Raw genomic sequence first — 19,783 nt, forward strand, 5'->3', positions numbered from 1 at the left:
ACTCGATACGGCTTAAAAGGTATAGCCACATGACATCACATTTTTTCAGTCACCCCGAGCTCTCTGGTTGACTCTCGAGCCACTCCATTACATCCAGCCATCTCTCGGGATCCAACTGCATGGGATCGAAGGTGGAAACTTCTTCAGGACTCATTGCAGCACCTTGAATTTCAGCTTTTGATTTCAGTTTCCTATCATTGTGGACCTTCTGATGCCTGTTGATGTGTGACTTGTGTGCAAATGTCTTCCCACACACAGAGCACAGGAACGGCTTCTCGACTGTGTGTGTTTTCTTGTGACTCTGAAGATGTGATGACTGTGCAAATGTCTTCCCACACACAGGGCACAGGAATGGCTTCTCGCCCGTGTGTGTTCTCTGATGGTCTTGAAGAGTTGACGAGTGTGCAAATGCCTTCCCACACACAGGGCACAGGAATGGCTTCTCGCCGGTGTGTGTTCTCTGGTGACTCTGAAGCTGTGATGAGTTTGCAAATTTCTTCCCACACACAGGGCACAGGAATGGCTTCTCGCCCGTGTGTGTTCTCTGATGAATCTGAAGATGTGATGACTGAGCAAATGTCTTCCCACACACAGGGCACAGGAATGGCTTCTCGCCCGTGTGTGTTCTCTGATGACTATGAAGATTTGATGACTTTGAAAATGTCTTCCCACACACAGGGCACACGAATGGCTTCTCGCCCGTGTGTGTTTTCTGATGGTCTTGAAGAGTTGATGACTGTGCAAATGCTTTCCCACACACAGAGCACAGGAATGGCTTCTCGCCCGTGTGTATTCTCTGGTGTCTCTTAAGATTTGATGGCCGTAAAAATGCCTTCCCACACACAGAGCAATTGAATGGCTTCTTGCCTCCGTGTGCGTGGGGCTGTAGAGAGCGTCTCTTGCTCCATGTGAGCGTAGTAACAGTAGCGGTATTATCGAGTCAAAAGTACGCTACAAGTATGTTTAGCGTTGAGTTTTGGATTTTGTTAACTGCTAAAACAAGAACGACACTCGTGTCTAACCGAGACGCAAAAAAAATCCCGTAAATTTGACGACGAACACGTTTAAGATTTTATCCGCGAAAATAGACACTTACTTGGAGATTCACGGTATATCGATGTCTGTAACCCGTCTAAAGATGTCGCCAAGAACTCTCCCGAAGCAAAGTCGCCTAACTGTCAACACAGCAATTGTGCTCGCCAGGCTGCGTTGTCTCGCGGTAGAAGGGCGATCAGCAGAGCGACGAGTCGAGCGTCCAACCTCATAAAGTTCCCTCTCAAATGGCATTGAGCTCTGCTTCTGTGCCGCCTTATAACTCCCCCCCTAGGATCCAATCCTTTGTCTTTCTGGATATTTGCATTCGATTGTTAATTTTGGAAGGTTCAAATGCATGTCTATTAACATACCGAAGGGTAATGTGCACATTGTGCTTCATGCATGAATATGTAAGTGCACCTCAGTGTGTAATTGTGCGCTTATTTTGAATACATGGTATTAGCGCTGGAAAAATACATTCCCCATGCCCTCCATTGTCCTCGATTTAAAGTGAATGCAGCCCCGTGGCGTTGCCAAAAATCGCTGAGCTTCGGGAGTGAGCACGTACAGACGCGTAGTGACCACACTTGCAATACAATCACTCTAACATCAGTAACCAAAATCCGATCTGGTACATGGTCTCCACTTGGTCTGGTTTGTATCCGTCATCACTACGGAGACAAACACGAGGCATGGTTTGGCCAGCCACCACCTCGTTTGCTGCAGCGACTTTAATAGCTGCTCTCAAACAACACTATCACCAATGGTGGTTTACAGGCTAGGTTGTTAAGCTGGCAATCAGTCGTTTTGGGCAAGGCGCATGGGAAAATACACACCTCTGTTATCCCATAAACATAATGCACAGCATCGGTAAGGCTGCCTTGTTGGGGAGATGTAATTTGGGTAAGGCGCTGTGACCAGAGTTAGGCGATGTGGTTTGGGTGATCACACAGATTCCGAAAAGCAGTGGAGACAAAACGAACCACTGCGCTCCATCTACCCACATAAACAACGACACTCAGTTTAAAAAAAATGAAAAAAATTCAATACGTTTTTTAAATTATGTGTATTGTATATATGTTACAATGTTTGATTGTTTTACTCTTTGTATGTGTATATATACTGTATATTCGATTAAATTGATACGACACATTCATCCAACAGTGGATAGTGTGATTCTAATACAATTAGCGGGATTTGAATGATTGTAATTCGATTCTAATCCTGCATATCCCACCCCCGGTTCGCATATTCACTTACTATACGTAAAACCACAGTGTGATTCTAATTAGCTCAGTGCGATTCTAATGATTAGTATGCGATTATAATCCCATACCTCCAATTATGTGGTTCTGCACTATAACAGTTAATCGTATTTTAAAGCGTAACAATGGATAGGTTGTAGTTCATAGGCTATACTATTATATTTCACTATGTTAGAGTTTAACATGTGAGAGTTTACAATGTCAGAGTTGATCAAGAGCGTCAATCTTAATCGACGCAGAAGCAAATACAGCAGCAGCAGCAACATCAGATTTCGAGGGCGACGCAGCTACTTCTGATTCTGCTGCTTCCGCTGCTCACATATTTGTTGCCAGGCCCTGCTCTTGCGGGACCCCACACGTCTTTGGAAATGATTGAGATGATGATGTCTGAGCTGATAATTAATTTAATAAAGAGTACTTTGTTTGTGTGTAGGTCTGTGTCATCGGGGATCAGCGAACACTGCTTATGAATGAACTCGCACACCTTTATGACCGACATTGTACTAATTTTCGTTGATCGAGACGAACAAAGCACGTGCCATGTCCAGACGAATTGATATTAACAATATTGTCCTTAAATATAAAGCTAACACTGGATTAACGTTAACACTGGATTAAACATGCACATTTTAAACCCTGCCTAGCATTTATGACTAACGATTCGCATTTGCACATAACATATATTCAAGCACAGTAAAATGCGCATACGAACATATTGTTACTAGAATAATTTTAATGCGATTCTAACCCTGCAAACCCCCACAGTTCGCATATCCGTCCCCTGATTCGATTGAACGTATACTTTACATACATGAGCGATTAAAATGCGTCTAATGACATTCTCATACCGTAACTCCGTTTATGGTGGAATCTCTTATATATTTAAAAAAAATTAAAGTCGTTTAATGTTTAGTGTTATTGTTCATAGTGTTATCAGTTTACATGTTATAGAGTACAGGTGATCCCCCGTATACTTCGGGTTTCGGGACCAGAACGTTGTGAAACGATTTATAACGAGGAACTTTCCCTGCCAGAGCGCAAGTGGCGAATGAAAAGAACACGGGGCGGCGGTAACACGTGCTTCCATTGGCGGTCGTAGACAGGTTGTATTGCCCAAAGGTGACACCGGGTACGTCCACCAAGTTGCTCCGCCCACGGCGGCGACAGGTAGAAGTCATAGAGGTGAAATGGCCGCAGTGTGTACGCATGTAGTTATGTCCGTCCCCACCCAGACAGCTCATCCCCATGTCCTGTACAGCCCAAGTCTGGTGTGTCAGACGCTGGTGGGGCTCTCGGCAACGGAAACCGTACTCCAAACGAAATGTCTTGTGGCGCCCACAGTTTCCGAGCCCCTGAGGCCCGGGGTGCCTCAAGGATCCGCCACGTGTGAGGAACCGGTGCCTGGAATCTGGTCATAGTTTTCAAACGAAGCCAGTGACCTGCCTAATCCTTCAAGGCTGTGGTGTGAACCCTTGACGCCCCGAAATGCACAAGAATCTACCATGGGCGCGGGACGGGCGTCGAGAACCAGGTCAAAATGTGCTTGAAGGCTCCACGCCCAATATCAATACTGTATATTGTTAATTCTGACCTTACTCCCTCCCTTTGATGCTGCTAATCCTGCATAATGCATGGGCATAATGACTTTGAAACCCCCCCGCCCACCTCCTACGCATTTCACAAGTAGTGCTAATCGCATATCTGCATTTCCCATAAATATGCTAAATTCCTCTTGATATGCAAATTATTTTGTCAAGACGCTCTTCGCTCCTCCATCCCAGCATAAAGAGTCGCTCCAAGCCTGGAGCGTGACATACAGACTCTGTCTACTTGACGGACCTGTTCTCCACCTGAGGACGGCTGCTTGCGTTGTGGCCGAAACGTCGTGAGAATTATTTTATTATGTTTTATTTTTATATTTTATTATTTCCCTTCTACGTGACTTTACCGAAAGAACCAAGAAGATGTATAGTGCTATTCGGTTCCATTGAGATGGAACATTCTACCAGCAGTGGGCAGCTTGATTCTAATACGACCATGGGGCGATTTTAATAATTTTGATGCGATTCTAAATCTGGCACCACCCAGGCCGCATTTACGACTCACGATGTGCATCTACATATAACATACATTCTAGCTCAGTGTAATTATAATACTACCATAGTGATATTCTAATCATTTTAATCCGATCATAATCCTGCACCCCCCAATTCCCATATTCGACCACCGGTTCGCATGTCCAAAGGCCATATATGCATATTACATTCGTACATACGAGCACAGTTCGCTTGCACGTACATTATACATTCATATGCACAGACTGTAATTCTAATTCTTGAAATGAGATTATAATAGCGTACCTCTGTTTTTGGTGTTATAAATGATTAAACTAGTTTATAGTATTTTAATGTTTCGTGTTATCGTTTATAGTGTTACAGTTCACATGTCATAGCGTACAGGATTCCCTGTATACTTGATGATTAGGGACCGTAACGTTGTGAATCGATTTATAATGGGGCCCTATCCCCTCCAGGGACACATGTTAAATAGGGAGACTGCCAAGATGTTGCCGGTTAAGGGCAGATGTGTGACGAAGATCCTCCACCTGAAACTCGCTTAAAACACGTTGTTGATATGAATAAATAAACGGACAAACATTTGTAAAAAATACGTTTTTATTCATCTGCAATCATTTTTAAGTCAAAACTCGAACCGAATGTATTATATCCTATGTTCAAACAGTTACAGTGCAATGTAAACCATATCCGTTCCAGGAATACCAAAGCGTTAGAGTATCATTCCCCATTATTTCCTTATTAGTTCACATTTGTTCACTGTGCGTCTATGTTGAAGTCAAGGCCATATATCCAACGAACGCGTCATCAATGTACATCCTGAAATCAGCTATCTAAAATCGATTAATACCAATAAAAAAAAACCATACACGTGACAAAAAATCTTTAAAATGTTGAGTAAAGATGTATCTACAGACGCATTCCAACTTTAGCTCAACAGGAACACCAAACGACTACAATTCAACCCTCTCACAGCCAGTGCTCATCACACCACTTCGGCAAGTAATCCGATAACATTACAAACCACCACTGTGCACGTAATTAAACTAAAAAAACTGTAAAACTAAAATGGTCAAAATTATGAGCAAAAGTACTCGATACGGATTAAAAGATATAACCACATGACATAATATTTTTTCAGTCACCCCGAGCTCTCTGGTTGACTCTCGAGCCACTCCATTACATCCAGCCATCTCTCGGGATCCAACTGCATGGGATAAACTTCTTCAGGGCTCATTGCAGCACCTTGAATTTCAGATTTTGATTTCAGTTTCCTATCATTGTGGACCTTCTGATGCCTGTTCCTGGTTGATGAGTGTGCGAATTTCTTCCCACACACAGAGCACAGGAATGGCTTTATGCCCGTGTGTGTTCTTTGATGAGTTTGAAGAGTTGATGACTGTGCAAATGTCTTCCCACACACAGGGCACAGGAATGGCTTCTCGCCCGTGTGCGTTTTCTTATGATCTTGAAGAGTTGATGACTGTGCAAATGTCTTCCCACACACAGGGCACAGGAATGGCTTCTCGCACGTGTGTGTTTTCTGATGGTCTTGAAGAGTTGATGACTGTGCAAATGCCTTCCCACACACAGAGGACAGGAACGGCGTCTCGCCCGTGTGTGTTCTGTGGTGTCTCTGAAGATGTGATGGCCATGAAAAGGACTTCCCACACACAGAGCAATTGAATGGCTTCTTGCCTCCGTGTGCGTGGGGCTGTGGAGAGCGTCTCTGCTCCATGTGAGCGTGATAACACCGCTGCTGCTACCGAGTCAAAAGTGCGCTATCGGCCTCAAGGATGTTTAGCGTTGAGTTTTGGATTTGTTATCTGCTAAAGAACGACATTCGTGTCTAACCGAGACGCAAACAAATCCCTAAAAATGTACGAACACGTTTAAGAGTTTATCCACGAAAATAGGCACTTACTTGGAGATTCACGGTATATCGATGTCTGTAACCTGTCTGAAGATGTAGCCACGTACTCTCCCGACGCAAAGTCGCCTAACTGTCGACAGCAATTGTGCTCGCCAGGCTGCGTTGTCTCGCGGTTGAAGGGCGATCAGTGAGAGCGACGAGTCGAGCGTCCAACCTCATCAAGTTCCCTCTCGAAATGGCATTGAGCTCTGCTTCTGAGCCGCCTGATAACTCCCCCCCTAGGATCCAATTCTTTGTCTTTCAGGATATTTGCATTCGATTGTTAATTTTGGAAGGTACAATATGCGTGTATATTAACATACCGAAGGGTAATGTGCCCATTGTGCTTCATGCATGCATATGTAAGTGCATCTCAGTGTGTAATTGTGCGCTTATTTTGAATAAATGGAAAAACTTTGTCATCGATTTAAAGTGAATGCAGAGAAATTAGCATGTAACTTTAGAAAAGGAAGAGAACGGCCTTCTCGACGAGGGAGTGAAACCCAATGGGTAATATTCTTTTACAGCATTACAATGGATAGGTTGTAGTTAATAGGTTATAATATTACGTTTCACTATGTTAGAACTTAACATGTGAGAGTATACAATATCAGAGTTGATCAAATGCGACGATCAAGGGCGTCAATCGGGTGAGTTTGATCAGAGGCTTTAATCAAAGGCGTCATCCCATCACGGAACATCACCTCCCTGCGTTTATCACAGCAACAGAAGCAACTACAACAGCAACAACAGCAGCGACAACAACAGCAGCAACATCACATTTCGAGGGCGACGCAGCTACTTCCGATTCTGCTGCCCAGTTGTTTGTAGTCGGGACCTGCTCTCGCAGAACCCCACACGTCTTTGGAAATGATTGCGATGATCATGTCTGAGTTGAGAATTAAGTCACTCAAGATTACTTTGTTTCACCATAACTTTAGGTAGGTTAGTGTCATAGGGGCTCTGTGAATACTACTCATGAATGAAATCACACTCCTGTATGACCAACATTGTACTAAATTTGGTTGATCGAGTAGAACAAGGCACGTGCCACGTCCAGACGAATTCTTATCAACAACAGTGTCCTTAAATATGATGCTAAAATAAATGTTAACACTGGATTAAACGTGCACCTCTTAACCCCTCCCTCGCATTTACGACTAATGATGTGCATTTGCACGTAACATACATTCAAGCACAATAAAATGCTAATACGACCATGTCCTGGAAACCATGGCTAGGTCATCCCATGAGGACTGCCTGGATGAAAACCAGTATGGAAGGGGCCCAGTGTTGGGCCGCTATGCTAAAGGCATAGTCCCGTGTGTGTGTGTGATGTGAGGTCTCCTGGCAGCAGTCATTCTCCGCTGTAGTCCTGGCATCTGCTGCTCAGCTTCAATACCCAGCTGTGGTCCCAGTGGCACCGTCTCTCTGGGGAACCGTGTGGTGTGTGTAGCGAGTATCACGGGGTGGGCGGGTAGTGTGGTGATAGCGGTCACGGTTGGCACCGATGCACGACCACCGCCACCACCCCTACTGGGCGGTGGACCTGCCACCACAAAGCAGCACGCGGCGGAGGAGTGAGGCGATCGCTCTCGCCACGCGAGCGAGGCCCCCTCGCTTCCTCTTCTTTTCGTGCATCTCCACCTGCACCTCTTCCGTTTTCTCCTCCGTCTCATCCTCCTCCAACCCCTCTTCTTCATTCTCCACCACCGTCTTCTCTTCCTCCTCCACCACCATTGTTTCCCCTTTGTCCGTCGTCTCCATGTCCTCCACCACGACCATCTGTTCATCCTTTGTTGTCTCCTTGTCCTCCATCTCCGTATTGTCTTTCTCCTCTCCCTCCGTGTTCTCCTCCATTGTCACCATCACAATCTCGTCCTCCTTTGCATTCTCTTCCTCCGATTTCTCCTCCTCTGTCTCTACCTCATCCTCCATCATCTCCTTCACCTCTCCCTTCGTCTCCTTCTCCATAACCTCTGTCTTCACTTCAAAGGCCTGGACGAGTGAGGAGGAGGGCTGCACTGGCTCAGATCTGTGAAGAGACAACACGACACCGTTCCACCTTGCTGCTACGGGAGACATGCCCATCTCCCCATCGTCCGTGGGTGGAATGTGTGGCGGATTAATTCGAGCTGAATAGAAACAGCAATCTGACGTGGCCAGTGAGTGTGCTTAGTATTGGTGCTGTTATTCTCATGGCGCCAGGCTATCCTTGAGATAGGTGCAGCTGTGTCTCACACAGACTGCTGTAGCTTCACAGTAGTGGGTGGCGTTGCTGTGCAAATTTAGCTGAATAATTTGAAGTGACATTATTTTGGCTCTTTCGGTAAAGTCACGTAGGTATAAAATATAATAAATTAAATCATAACGTTTCGATTGCAACACAAGCAATCATCATCAGGTGGGAAAACCACAGCAAGAAACTTTCTTGCAATAACGACATGGCCATCGAAACGTCGTGATTTAGTTTAATTTATTTTATTTCATACCTACGTGAATTTACCGATATAACCAAAGAGTATGGATCCCTGTAGTCACGAAAACTTCAAATCTAGATTGAAACTTTCTATATGTATATTCTAATTGACCTCTAGCGCATAATGTCCTAAGCATTTCAAATAGCATCGATAGAGATCCTGAACGTCCACTGTGACGGAATGGGTGTGTATCTGTGTGGTTAATGCAGCAGCAATAATAGCCAAGGCGGGAAGCAAAATTTGAACTGTAATGGTGAAGAATGATTGCACGACCATTTAGTCGCTTCAACACAACCACGATTTCAAAAAAGTGTCCGTCAGTGATTTGTGGTCGAGAGAGCCACCTCTCTCGACCACAAATCTCTCGCATCTCTCTCGCGACTTGGCAGCTGGCCTGGAAACAGGTGATAAAGAGCGAAAATCTCACAGTGGATGGAGGGTTACATGGTGAAGATATGCCCACTTTGTTATGTGGTCTAACCCAAAAACCAGTTATGAAAAATAAATCTGTCCACAGTATAGCGGAATGTACACGTGGGGTTTGCAGTGTCTGTGAATTTTGAGAGCGCGACAGGGCTTGAGCACCTGTGCGTCACAGCAACATTGACATTGGTTTGATTTCCACGTTTGGCCACATTCTCCTTGTGGATTATGCAGCCCCCTGTTCTGGGAAGGTTCTGCAGCCTTCTCCCTGTTACTGAACCCACACAAGCAATGCAAATCGTTCAATTTGGATCGCAAACAGTAGCAACTTTGTTGCAAAATGCGAGCAAACTTGGCAGGATCCTCCTGAAAAAAAGTCTTGAGACCGAGTAAGGCTGATGCTGCGTGAGAAGCATGGCAATAAATAACAAAAATAAACACACAGGGTGCACACGCAGAGTGGTTTACCGTGGTTCAGCGACTCCGGAGTTTGCTTTATCTTCTTGGAAGCCCTCTTCTCCAAAGCTCGGAGCTATTGGGCCCCACACAGCATTGGAGGACGTGGCGGCGGTGGTGGTGGTGGTGGCGGCGATGGCGGCGGTGGTGGAGGTGGTGTCAGTGGTAGTGGTGGTGCTGCTGGTGGTATCGGTCTGGAGCCATTGTCGCTCGATCTTGGCGAGGCGCTCCTCCTCCTCGAGGCGCTTTTGCTCCACAAGACGCTTCTCCTCCATCAAGTGCTCCTCCTCCTCCTCTTGACGCTTAACCTCAAGCAGGCGCTTCTCCTGCATGAGACGTTTCTCCTCGAGGAGCTTCACCTTGCGAAAGCGCCTCTCCTCAAGACGATTCTCCTCCATGAGGCGCTTCTCTTCCTTGACCCGCTTCACATCTATGAGGCGCTTCTCTTCCTCCAGATGCTTCTCCTTGAGACGCTTCACCTCGCGAAGGCGATTTTCCTCTATGAAGCGCGTTTCTTCAAGGAGGCGCTTTTCCATGACGTGTTTCACGTCGTTGAGGATATTGTTTCGAAGGCACTTCTGCTCCGTTTGGTGCTTCAACTTGGCGAGGTGCTTCACCTCATTGGGGCGCTTCTCTTCCATTGGGCATTTCTCCTTCGCAAGGCGCTTGTCCTCCTGGAGACGCTTCACTCCGCTGAAGTTCTTCACCTCCCCAATGCTCCTCTGTTCACGCGAAGATAAGCACATGACCATTCAGACATGCGCACTCAGGACAACATCTATTCTCGCAGACACACAAACATGGACGGGCACATAGACAAACAAAAATGCTTACTGGCACATCTATGTACGGATGCAAACATGCACATTAACTCATGCAAACATGCTAGCAAACGTATGAATATACACCATCACCTAATGTTATCAAAATACATATTACATCCTCATATTCTCACAAATTCAATACACGCACTTAATGCAGTGATAGTCTACAACGATTTCATGGCGATTGTTGTAACAATCATCACGGGCAATAGTTTATATAGAATGTTCCATTGTAAAGATCTGGATGCCCATAATCTGGACAAATTGTATTGCAGCACCCATAATGGGCAACTGGAATGGCAACTTCCAATCAGCTCACAGACATAATCCATGAGATTGCATGATATCATTCTGTCTTCATTGGTAATGAATGGCGACTTCATTTGCCTGCACGAGTGGGATATGGCATGACGTGATGGTGGAGAGATGGAGTGATGGTGTTGGGAGATGGTGTTGTGATATAGAGAGGTGAAATTGTGGAATGTTCTGGAGAGATGGTGTCGTGATGGTATTGACGCATTGAGGCTCTGTGACGGTGTATTGAGTTGGTGGTGGTGTGATGAGAAAGTGACGTGAAGAGATAATGTGAGTTGTAGTGATGTTTTGGTGCAATGGTGTGGTGAAATGGTGTGAGAATGTGGTGTTTGACCCCCATAGACCCCATACACACCTTTGGGGAGGGATGCTCGTAGCTTTGGCCTGGGAAAGGGTCCACTTCATCCATAATGTCCCCCCACGTGGTCGACTGGCGCCATGACTCCCGGGCTACGGAAAACAAAATTAATTCAAAGGACGAGTAATGTATTAGAGATCGAAGCATGTGGATATTCACGGAACTAATTCTGAGATCCCTGCTATGACCTCTTAACACGTAACATGACCTGCTGTTGAGAAACATTAGTCACATGGCAGTAAAACTTTACAAGTCATATTTTTGTAAGCATGTTGAGACCATCAATTCCATGAACTTGAGACCCCCGTTTAAACAAAGATGCCTTAAACGCAGCTCTAAATCCATGCTGTCTGCCACACTTGACCGTTACCTCTTCCCATTGCCACCAAGCCACGTCCACTAAAAATAATTAATCAGGGAGCTTCCTCCTCTGCATAAAAGCCACGTGATGCAGGTAACTGGGACTTACCATCATAGTCCTCCAAGATATCAGCCCACTTGCGTTGTCTGTCCATGTTTTGTGGTGAAGGAGTCGTTTCTGTTTGATGTTGGAGGGGCTGGAGAGGTTGTCAAAACGCTCAGATTTATCAGCCTTTTGAATCACTCATCCTCACAATTATTCCATATTGACCACTCGCTGTACCAATCAAATCACTTTCGTGCCGTTTGTTTTACAAGTCCACTCACTCGCTTGTTTGCCCACTCACGCGTGCGTCAGATCACTCACTCATCCACCCACGCGAACATGTTTATTCCAACTGCCTATTGCATTAAACATAATCGCCAAACATAACCGTGATGATTAACCTCTAATCCAGACAAGCATGTTGATGCACAGCCCATTTGTATGAATCGACTGCTTGATAAAGGCCCCCCTATGTCTTGTAGGTCATTGGGGTCAAATGACAATACTTAAATTATGTTATAACCCGAGAATGACGTCACTGGTCACGTGATGTCAGAGGTACCGCCCATGTGGCTGTGACGTCACAGATAGGAGACGTCTATGGCAGCAGCTAGGGTCTGAACTAAAAGGCAAACTCCTCCCCCGTGTTGGATAACATTCAAAACATGTATTGCAGGGCACAATTATGCAGGCAATCAGAACACAATCATTATGGACATGTTAATCATATTATATGACATTTAAACAGGTTAGTTATGAACGTTTTAAATGTTGACTTGCTTTGGGTCTAAACAATGACAGTAACAGCAACATATCAGAGCATGCCAAGCAACCTAACTAATAGTCCTAATTTGGTTTTAGAAAATACAAATACCAACATACTCAAAAATAATGAAGCTTTAGTTTGTAGTCAAAACGTGCAGTAAAAATAAACAACACACATCGTCAACAGGGATGCTCACCTCGTTGAGAATTCGCTCTGCAAAGGCTTCTTCTGCTGCTGCTCACTCGTGCGCATTCCTCTCGACTGCGGGTGGAGGCGTGGCAATGACGTAACAGACGTGACGTCACTACAGCGAGGCTCCGCCCCCACGCGCTTGGCGGGCGCACCACGTGGTGCAGTGCGGGTGGTGTGCGTCACCGGAAACAGCAGAGCCCTCGGTTCGACATTAAACATTTGCCCTCTCGCTTTGTGCTGTCTTTGATGTCGCCGTTACTGCGGCGAGTACTGAAGCAATGCCTGGCCATTAGGCCTGGCATATACCTAGGCCTCAGGCTTCATATTTATTTAATTGTAATTATTAACTTGCATTTCATTCATTACATTTCAAGGGTATGAACACCCTCCCATTGGTTTTTTTACTTTTAAATTCAGGTTTTTATTAGAGTTTTTGATCTGTAGTTATATTTAAGTGAGTGAGGTGGTTGTACTAAGTGTGAATTTGAGTTCCATGTAAATTATTATTGTGTAAAGGATTTGTCTGTGTGCACCTATCCTGGCAGTGGTAATATGGGCTTTTTATAATTAAGTTGTTAATGAGATTGTTTATTTGTGTGTGTCTGTTATCTATGTCTGTGTCAGGTTACATATCTATGTTTGTAGCTGTGTGTGTTTGTTAATTTATGATGGGTGGTGATGATGATGATGTATCTTGATAATGGATGGTGGTGATGATGATGATGGGTGGTGATTATGAAGGGTGGTAATGATGATGGTTGGTGATGATAATGTGCAGTGATTATGATGGGTGGTAGTGATGATCATGGGTGGTAATGATTGGTGAGGTTATGATGATGGGTGGTGATGGTTATGGGTGGTGATGATGATGGGTTGTGATTATGGGTGTTGATGATGATGAATGATTGGTGGTGGTTATGATGAATGTTGGTTGTGATGGTTGGGTGGTGGTGGTGGCGATGGTTGTGATGGTGAGTTGATAGTGATAATGATGATTGGTTATGATAATGGGTGTTGATACTGATGATTGGTGTTGATGATTATGGGTGGTAATGAGTAAATGAGCCACCACCCAATACATAACAGCAACAGAAGTAACTAAAGCAGCAACAATAACAGCAGCGACAACAGCAGCAGCAACAACACATTTTGAGGGCGACGCAACTACTTCTGATTCTGCTGTTTCTGGTGCTCGACTATTTGTAGCCAGGCCCTGCTCTCGCGGGACCAACCCACACGTCTTCGGAAATTATTGCGATGATCATGTCTGAGCTGAAAATTAAGTGACTAAACGTTACTTTGTTTAACCATAACCGTGTGTAGGTTAGTATCTGGGGGCTCAGCGAATACTACTCATGAAATAACTCGTACTCCTTTATGACCGACTTTGTACTAATTTTGGTTGATCGAGACGAACACTGGATTAAACATGCACCTCTTAACCCCTGCCTCGCATTTACGACTAACAATTTGCATTTACACGTAACATACAGTCAAGCACAATAAAATTATAATACGACAATATTGTTATTCTAGGAATTTGAATTCGATTCTAACCCTGCACCCCCACAGTTAGCATATCCAACCCCCGGGTCGATTGAACGTAAGCTTTCTTTTATATGAGCAGATTGCGATTTTAATACTTCTAATGAGATTCGAATACCGTATCCATAAATCGCCTAAATAAGAAAATGTGTCATTAAACCCGCCACCACCCACACACCCAATTAGTAAGGTTTGTCACGTGAACAGGACATGCTAATTCGTTACTAGTCCAGCACAATGGTGTGTTGGAGAGCCAAGCCACAACATTTACAATCTGAGTACGACGTTTCGCCAGTAATTACAACTAGTTTCATTAGGCTACGACCAGTTTTTGTGGAGACGTCCTCCTGTTTCGTTCCGTAAATAGAGAGGTAGATGTGATGACAAAACGTGTGTGCTCTTCTTGCGCGAAGTGGGGAAGGGCGGGGTGTTAATGGGTACATATATATATGGCTATGGGTACCCATTGCAGTATGGATTATGTATATGTTAATCAACGTACATTAGGCATGCGAATTAAGTGAACCCATTGACCTTGTACTTCCTGTCGATTGTGTGTACTAAAATAGCCGTGCCAACGGTAATCCCAATTGAAGAATAGTGACCGGAATAGACATGCTTTAGTAACAAATTGTCATGTTCTGTTTTATTGACAATCCTTACTATTTTCATGTGGCGGGTTTAACAAAATATATTTTGTACTTACGCAATTTAACCCAAAAACCTGTTCGATTGAACATATACTATACATATTTATTAGCAGAGTGCTATTCAATACTTCTAATGATATTTTAATACTGTACCTCCGTTTATGGTGTAATAAATTATTAAACCAGTTTATAGTATGATAATTGGTTTTTTACCCTTCTATCTGGCAACAAAACTGACACCTTTTTACAAGGAGTCATATTTGCATAGACCACAATACCTGCAGTCATAATACAAACAAAAGACATAACTCTGATAATGTGCACTTGACTTCAACATAGACGCACAGTGAACAAATGTGGTGAACTAATAAGGAAATCATGGGGAATGAAACTTTAACGCTTTGGTATTCCTGGAACGGAAATGGTTTGCATTGTACTGGAAATGTGTGAACATAGGACATAATACATATTCCCTTCGAGTTTTGACGTAAAAATGATTGCAGATGAATAAAAACGTATTTTTAACAAATGTTTGTCCGGTCTTTATTTAATAATGTTCCTAGCAAAAACATGTTAAGAGAATTTCAGGTGGAGGATCTCCGTCACACAAGTGTGCCCTTAACCGGCAGCATCTTGGCTGTCTACCCGATTAAACACGTGTTCCTTGATGGGAAAGGTCCCCGTTGTTAATCGTTCATCAACGTACCAGTCCCTAATCCCGAAGTATGTCGGGGATAAACTGTACTCTATAACATGTAAACTGTAATACTATGAACGATAACGCTCAAATCTCAGCTCAGATAGGATCATCTCAATTATTTCCATAGCATGTTGGTGTCCCGTAAGAGGATAACGGCTTACCAGATTAACGCTCTCGATCGACGCCTTTGATATAGTCTTACAATTTGAACTCCAACAATATAATTTAAAAACATTAACAAATACATTTGAAGAATATACAAATTACCGTAAACAAGTGTTAAAGTAAACTCCAAATTTGTGAACTCTAACAATATAACCTATGTTTTCGGATTACTTGGTGAAGTGGTGTGATGAGCAGTGGTTGTGAGATGGTTCAATTCCAGACAATATTGTAGTGTTTAAGTCTTCCTGTTGAGCTAAAGTTGGAATGCATCTGTAGTTAGATCTTTACTCAACATTTTAAAAGTTTTTTTTTTCAAGTATAAAGCTTTTTTTGGTTAGTAATAATCGACTTTAGGATGTACGTTGATGACGCGTTCGTTGGATATATGGCCTTGACTTCAACATAGACGCACAGTGAACAAACGTGGTGAATTAATCAGGAAATCATGGGGAACGATACTTTAACACTTTGGTATTCCTGGAACGGATATGGTTTGCACTGTACTGACATAATAAACATTCGGTTCGCGTTTTAACGTAAAAATGATTGCAAGATGAATAAAAAGTATTTTTAACAAATGTTTGTCCCTTATTTATTTTACAATGTTCATAGCAAAAACATGTTAAGAGAATTTCAGGTGGAAGATCTCCGTCACACAAGTGTGCCCTTAATCGGCAGCATCTTGTTACAAATGTTATCGCAGTCAACAATTCGGACCACAGCAGGACACTCAATCTCGAGCATCTGCGAAGCAACGATATGAGGGGGCTAATACCTGCAAGTTTATTCGAGTGTTGACGTTATTTTAGCAATATACTTAAAGACACTGTATATGATAAGAATTCGTTGACATGGCCTGTCTCTTGTTCTCCTTAATCAACCAAAATTATGAAAAATTACGTCATAAATGAGTGAGCTAATTCTTCGGTAGTATTCGCTACACGCCGATTGCACTAACCTACACTAAGTTATGTTAAAACAAAGTAAACTGTAGTCGCTCAAATCTCAACTCAGATAGGATCATCGCAATTATTTCCATAGACGTGTGGGGTCCCACGAGAGCAGGGCCGGCCACAAACAGCCGGGCAGCAGTTTGAGCAGAAGCAGAAGTCGCTGCTTTGCCATCGAACGGTTTCGTAGCTGCTGTAGTTGCTTCTGTTACTGTTATATAGGCAGCATGTTGGTGTCCCGTGACACCAACCTACCAGACCAACGCCATTGATCGACGTCTTGGATATACTCTCACATTGTAAATTCTCACACTGTGAACTTTAACATTATGAACTTCAACAATGGTAACTTAAAAACATTCACATATACATTTGAAGAATCTACAAATTACTAAAACTAGTGTTATAGTAAACTATAAATTTATGAACTCTAGAAATATAACCTATGAGCTATACATTATAACGCTATACAATAACATTATTAACTAGTGTTATAGATTAGAACAACCTACCTTGAAGTGTGATATTCGAATCGCATTCCAATTATTCGAATCACTCCGTGGTCCTCTTCGAATCACACTCCGGTCGTAAGTATGTAACATGCATGCATGTAACATGTCTGTTTGTAGTAAGTATATGTGCATGTAACATGTCTGTATGTAACGTCTGTATGTAGTGAGTATATATGCATGTATCATGTCTGTATGTAACATGTCTCTATGTAGTAAGTATATATGCATGTAACATGCATATATACTTACTACATCCAAAGGGCATGAGAGCATGATTTATAATATTATATGTTTGAGTTTTACATGTGAGAGTTTACAATCTCTGAGTTGATCAAATGCGACGATCAAGGGCGTCAATCGGGTGCGTTTGATCAAAGTCTTTAATCAAAGGCGTCATCCCATCACGGACCACCACCTCCCTGCGTATATAACTTCAAAAGAAGCAACTACAGCAGCAACAACACATTTCGGGGGCGACGCTGCTACTTCTGATTCAGCTGCTTCTGCTGCCCGGCTATTTGTAGCCGGGCACTGCTCTCGCGGGACCGCACACGTCTTAAGAAATTATTGCGATGATCACGTCTGAACTGATAATTAAGTGACAAAATATTACTTTGTTTAACCATAACTGTATGTAGGTTAGCGTCATCATGACTCATCGAATACTACTCATGAATGAACTCACACTGTTTGATGACAGAAATTGTAATCATTTTGACTACCCGTGTAGGACAAGTCACCTTCCTTGTCTAGACGCATTCTAAACACAACACTGACCTTTAATATGTTGCTAAAATAACGTCTACACCCTATTCAACATGAAGCCACATCACGCCCAGAGGGAGGAGACCACGAGGGAGACGGCCTCAACTTGAAGAGAAAGTTGACAAACTCACGGATGCCATCACCTAGCTGCTGCAACGCCTGTCGGATGAGACGCTGCGTCCCGCGGCACCAACCAGGCGAGTAAATGAAGAGCTGAGCCCGAATCGGAAGCCGCCACCCGAACATCAGCAGCAGTAGATAGCGTGATTCTAATAGGACCACGTTGTTATTATAATAATTGTAATGCGATTAAAACCGCGCACCTCCCAGGTTGCATTCGCGACTCCCGATGTGCATCTACATATAACATACATTCTAGCTCAGTGTAATTCTAATACGACCATAGTGTTATTCTAATCATTTTAAATCGATCCTAATCCCCCAGTTCGCATATCCGATCCCTGGTTTGCATGTCCAACGGACATACATATTACATACATACGACCATAGTATGTATGTATGCATACATATGTGCAGTGTGATTCTATTACGATCACATTGCGATTATAATACTTCTAATGATATTCTAATATTGATTTGAAGCTTTCGTGACTGCAGGAATTAATACTCGTTGGTTCTTTCGGTAAAGTAACGTAGGTAGAAATAAAACAAAGTAAATCACGTTTCGGACGAAACACAAGCGCACGTCTTCAGGTGAAAATCTCGATATCCGCGATGTCTGCTGCGAGCAGCACGATGTCTGCTGCAGACATCGTTTCGGTCGCTTGTGTTGCGTTCGAAACGTCGTTATTTATTTTGTTTTATTTATACCTACGCGAGTATAGATATTCTAATACTGTCCCTCCGTTTACGGTCTTATAAATTATATTAAAAAACTAGTTTATATTCGTTTAATGTTTAATGCTCTCTTTAAAGCGTTACAGTTTACATGTTTTAGAGTACAAGTGATCTCCAGTATACTTCGGAATTAGGGAAAGGAACGATGCTAAACTATTTATAACGGGGACCTTTCCCCTCTAGGAACACATGTTGATGGTGGAGACAGCCAAGACGTTGCCGGTTAAGGTCAGACTTGTGTTGCTGCAGCAGTTGTTGCTGTACACTATACATACATATTAGCGATTCTTATACGACCACACTGTGATTCTAATGCTTCTAATGATATTATAATACCGACTAATACACTAGTTTATAATCGTTTAATCGTTTATAGTATTACAGTCTACATGTTATCGAGAACAGTTTATCCCCGACATACTTCGGGATAAGTGACTGGTACGTTGATGAACGATTAACTACGGGGACCTTTCCCCTCAAGGAACACGTGTTAATCGTGTAGACAGCCAAGATGCTGCCGGTTAAGGGCACACTTGTGTGACGGAGATCATCCACCTGAAACTCGCTTAACATGTTTTTTCTAGGAACATAATAAAATAAAGAACGGACAAACATTTGTTAAAAATACGTTTTCATTCATCTGCAATCATTTTTACGTCAAAACTCGAAGGGAATATTTATTATGTCCTATGTTCACACATTTCCAGTACAATGCAAACCATTTCCGTTCCAGGAATACCAAAGCGTTAAAGTTTCATTCCCCATGATTTCCTTATTAGTTCACCACGTTTGTTCACTGTGCGTCTATGTTGAAGTCAAGGCCATATATCCAACGAACGCGTCATCAATGTACATCCTTAAATCGTATATCTAAAGTCGATTAATACAAACCAAAAAAAGCTATATACTTGAAAAAAACGTTTAAAATGTTGAGTAAAGATGTACCTACAGACGCATTCCAACTTTAGCTCAACAGGAACACTTAACGACTACAATTGAACCCTCTCGCAACCAGTGCTCATCACACCACTTCGGCAAGTAATCCGATAACATTACAAACCACCACTGTGCACGTCATTAAACTCTCACAAAAACTGTAAAACTAAAATGGTCAAAATTACACACAAAAGT

General features: G+C 43.1%; 2 protein-coding genes across 2 annotated transcripts in view; one reads left to right on the top strand and one right to left on the bottom strand.

Annotated features, from left to right (window-relative positions):
- Positions 1 to 11,225, bottom strand: part of LOC144737817 (uncharacterized) — a 38,318-nt gene extending 27,093 nt beyond the window's left edge. Inside the window, exons 1-5 of the mRNA XM_078620691.1 lie at positions 11,208 to 11,225; positions 9,857 to 10,368; positions 8,154 to 8,322; positions 7,935 to 8,072; positions 243 to 832 (exon numbers count right to left, since the gene is read on the bottom strand). Of these exons, the coding sequence (XP_078476817.1) occupies positions 243 to 832; positions 7,935 to 8,072; positions 8,154 to 8,322; positions 9,857 to 10,368; positions 11,208 to 11,225 (1,427 nt within the window). The remainder of the gene's footprint in view (positions 1 to 242; positions 833 to 7,934; positions 8,073 to 8,153; positions 8,323 to 9,856; positions 10,369 to 11,207) is intronic.
- Positions 11,226 to 18,841: 7,616 nt separating this feature from the next.
- Positions 18,842 to 19,783, top strand: part of LOC144737818 (uncharacterized) — a 50,141-nt gene continuing 49,199 nt past the window's right edge. Inside the window, exon 1 of the mRNA XM_078620692.1 lies at positions 18,842 to 18,880. Coding sequence (XP_078476818.1) covers positions 18,842 to 18,880 — 39 coding nt within the window. The remainder of the gene's footprint in view (positions 18,881 to 19,783) is intronic.

This window comes from Lampetra planeri, chromosome 74 (assembly GCF_965212315.1).
Source record: "Lampetra planeri chromosome 74, kcLamPlan1.2.h2, whole genome shotgun sequence".
Classification (NCBI taxonomy): domain Eukaryota; kingdom Metazoa; phylum Chordata; class Hyperoartia; order Petromyzontiformes; family Petromyzontidae; genus Lampetra; species Lampetra planeri.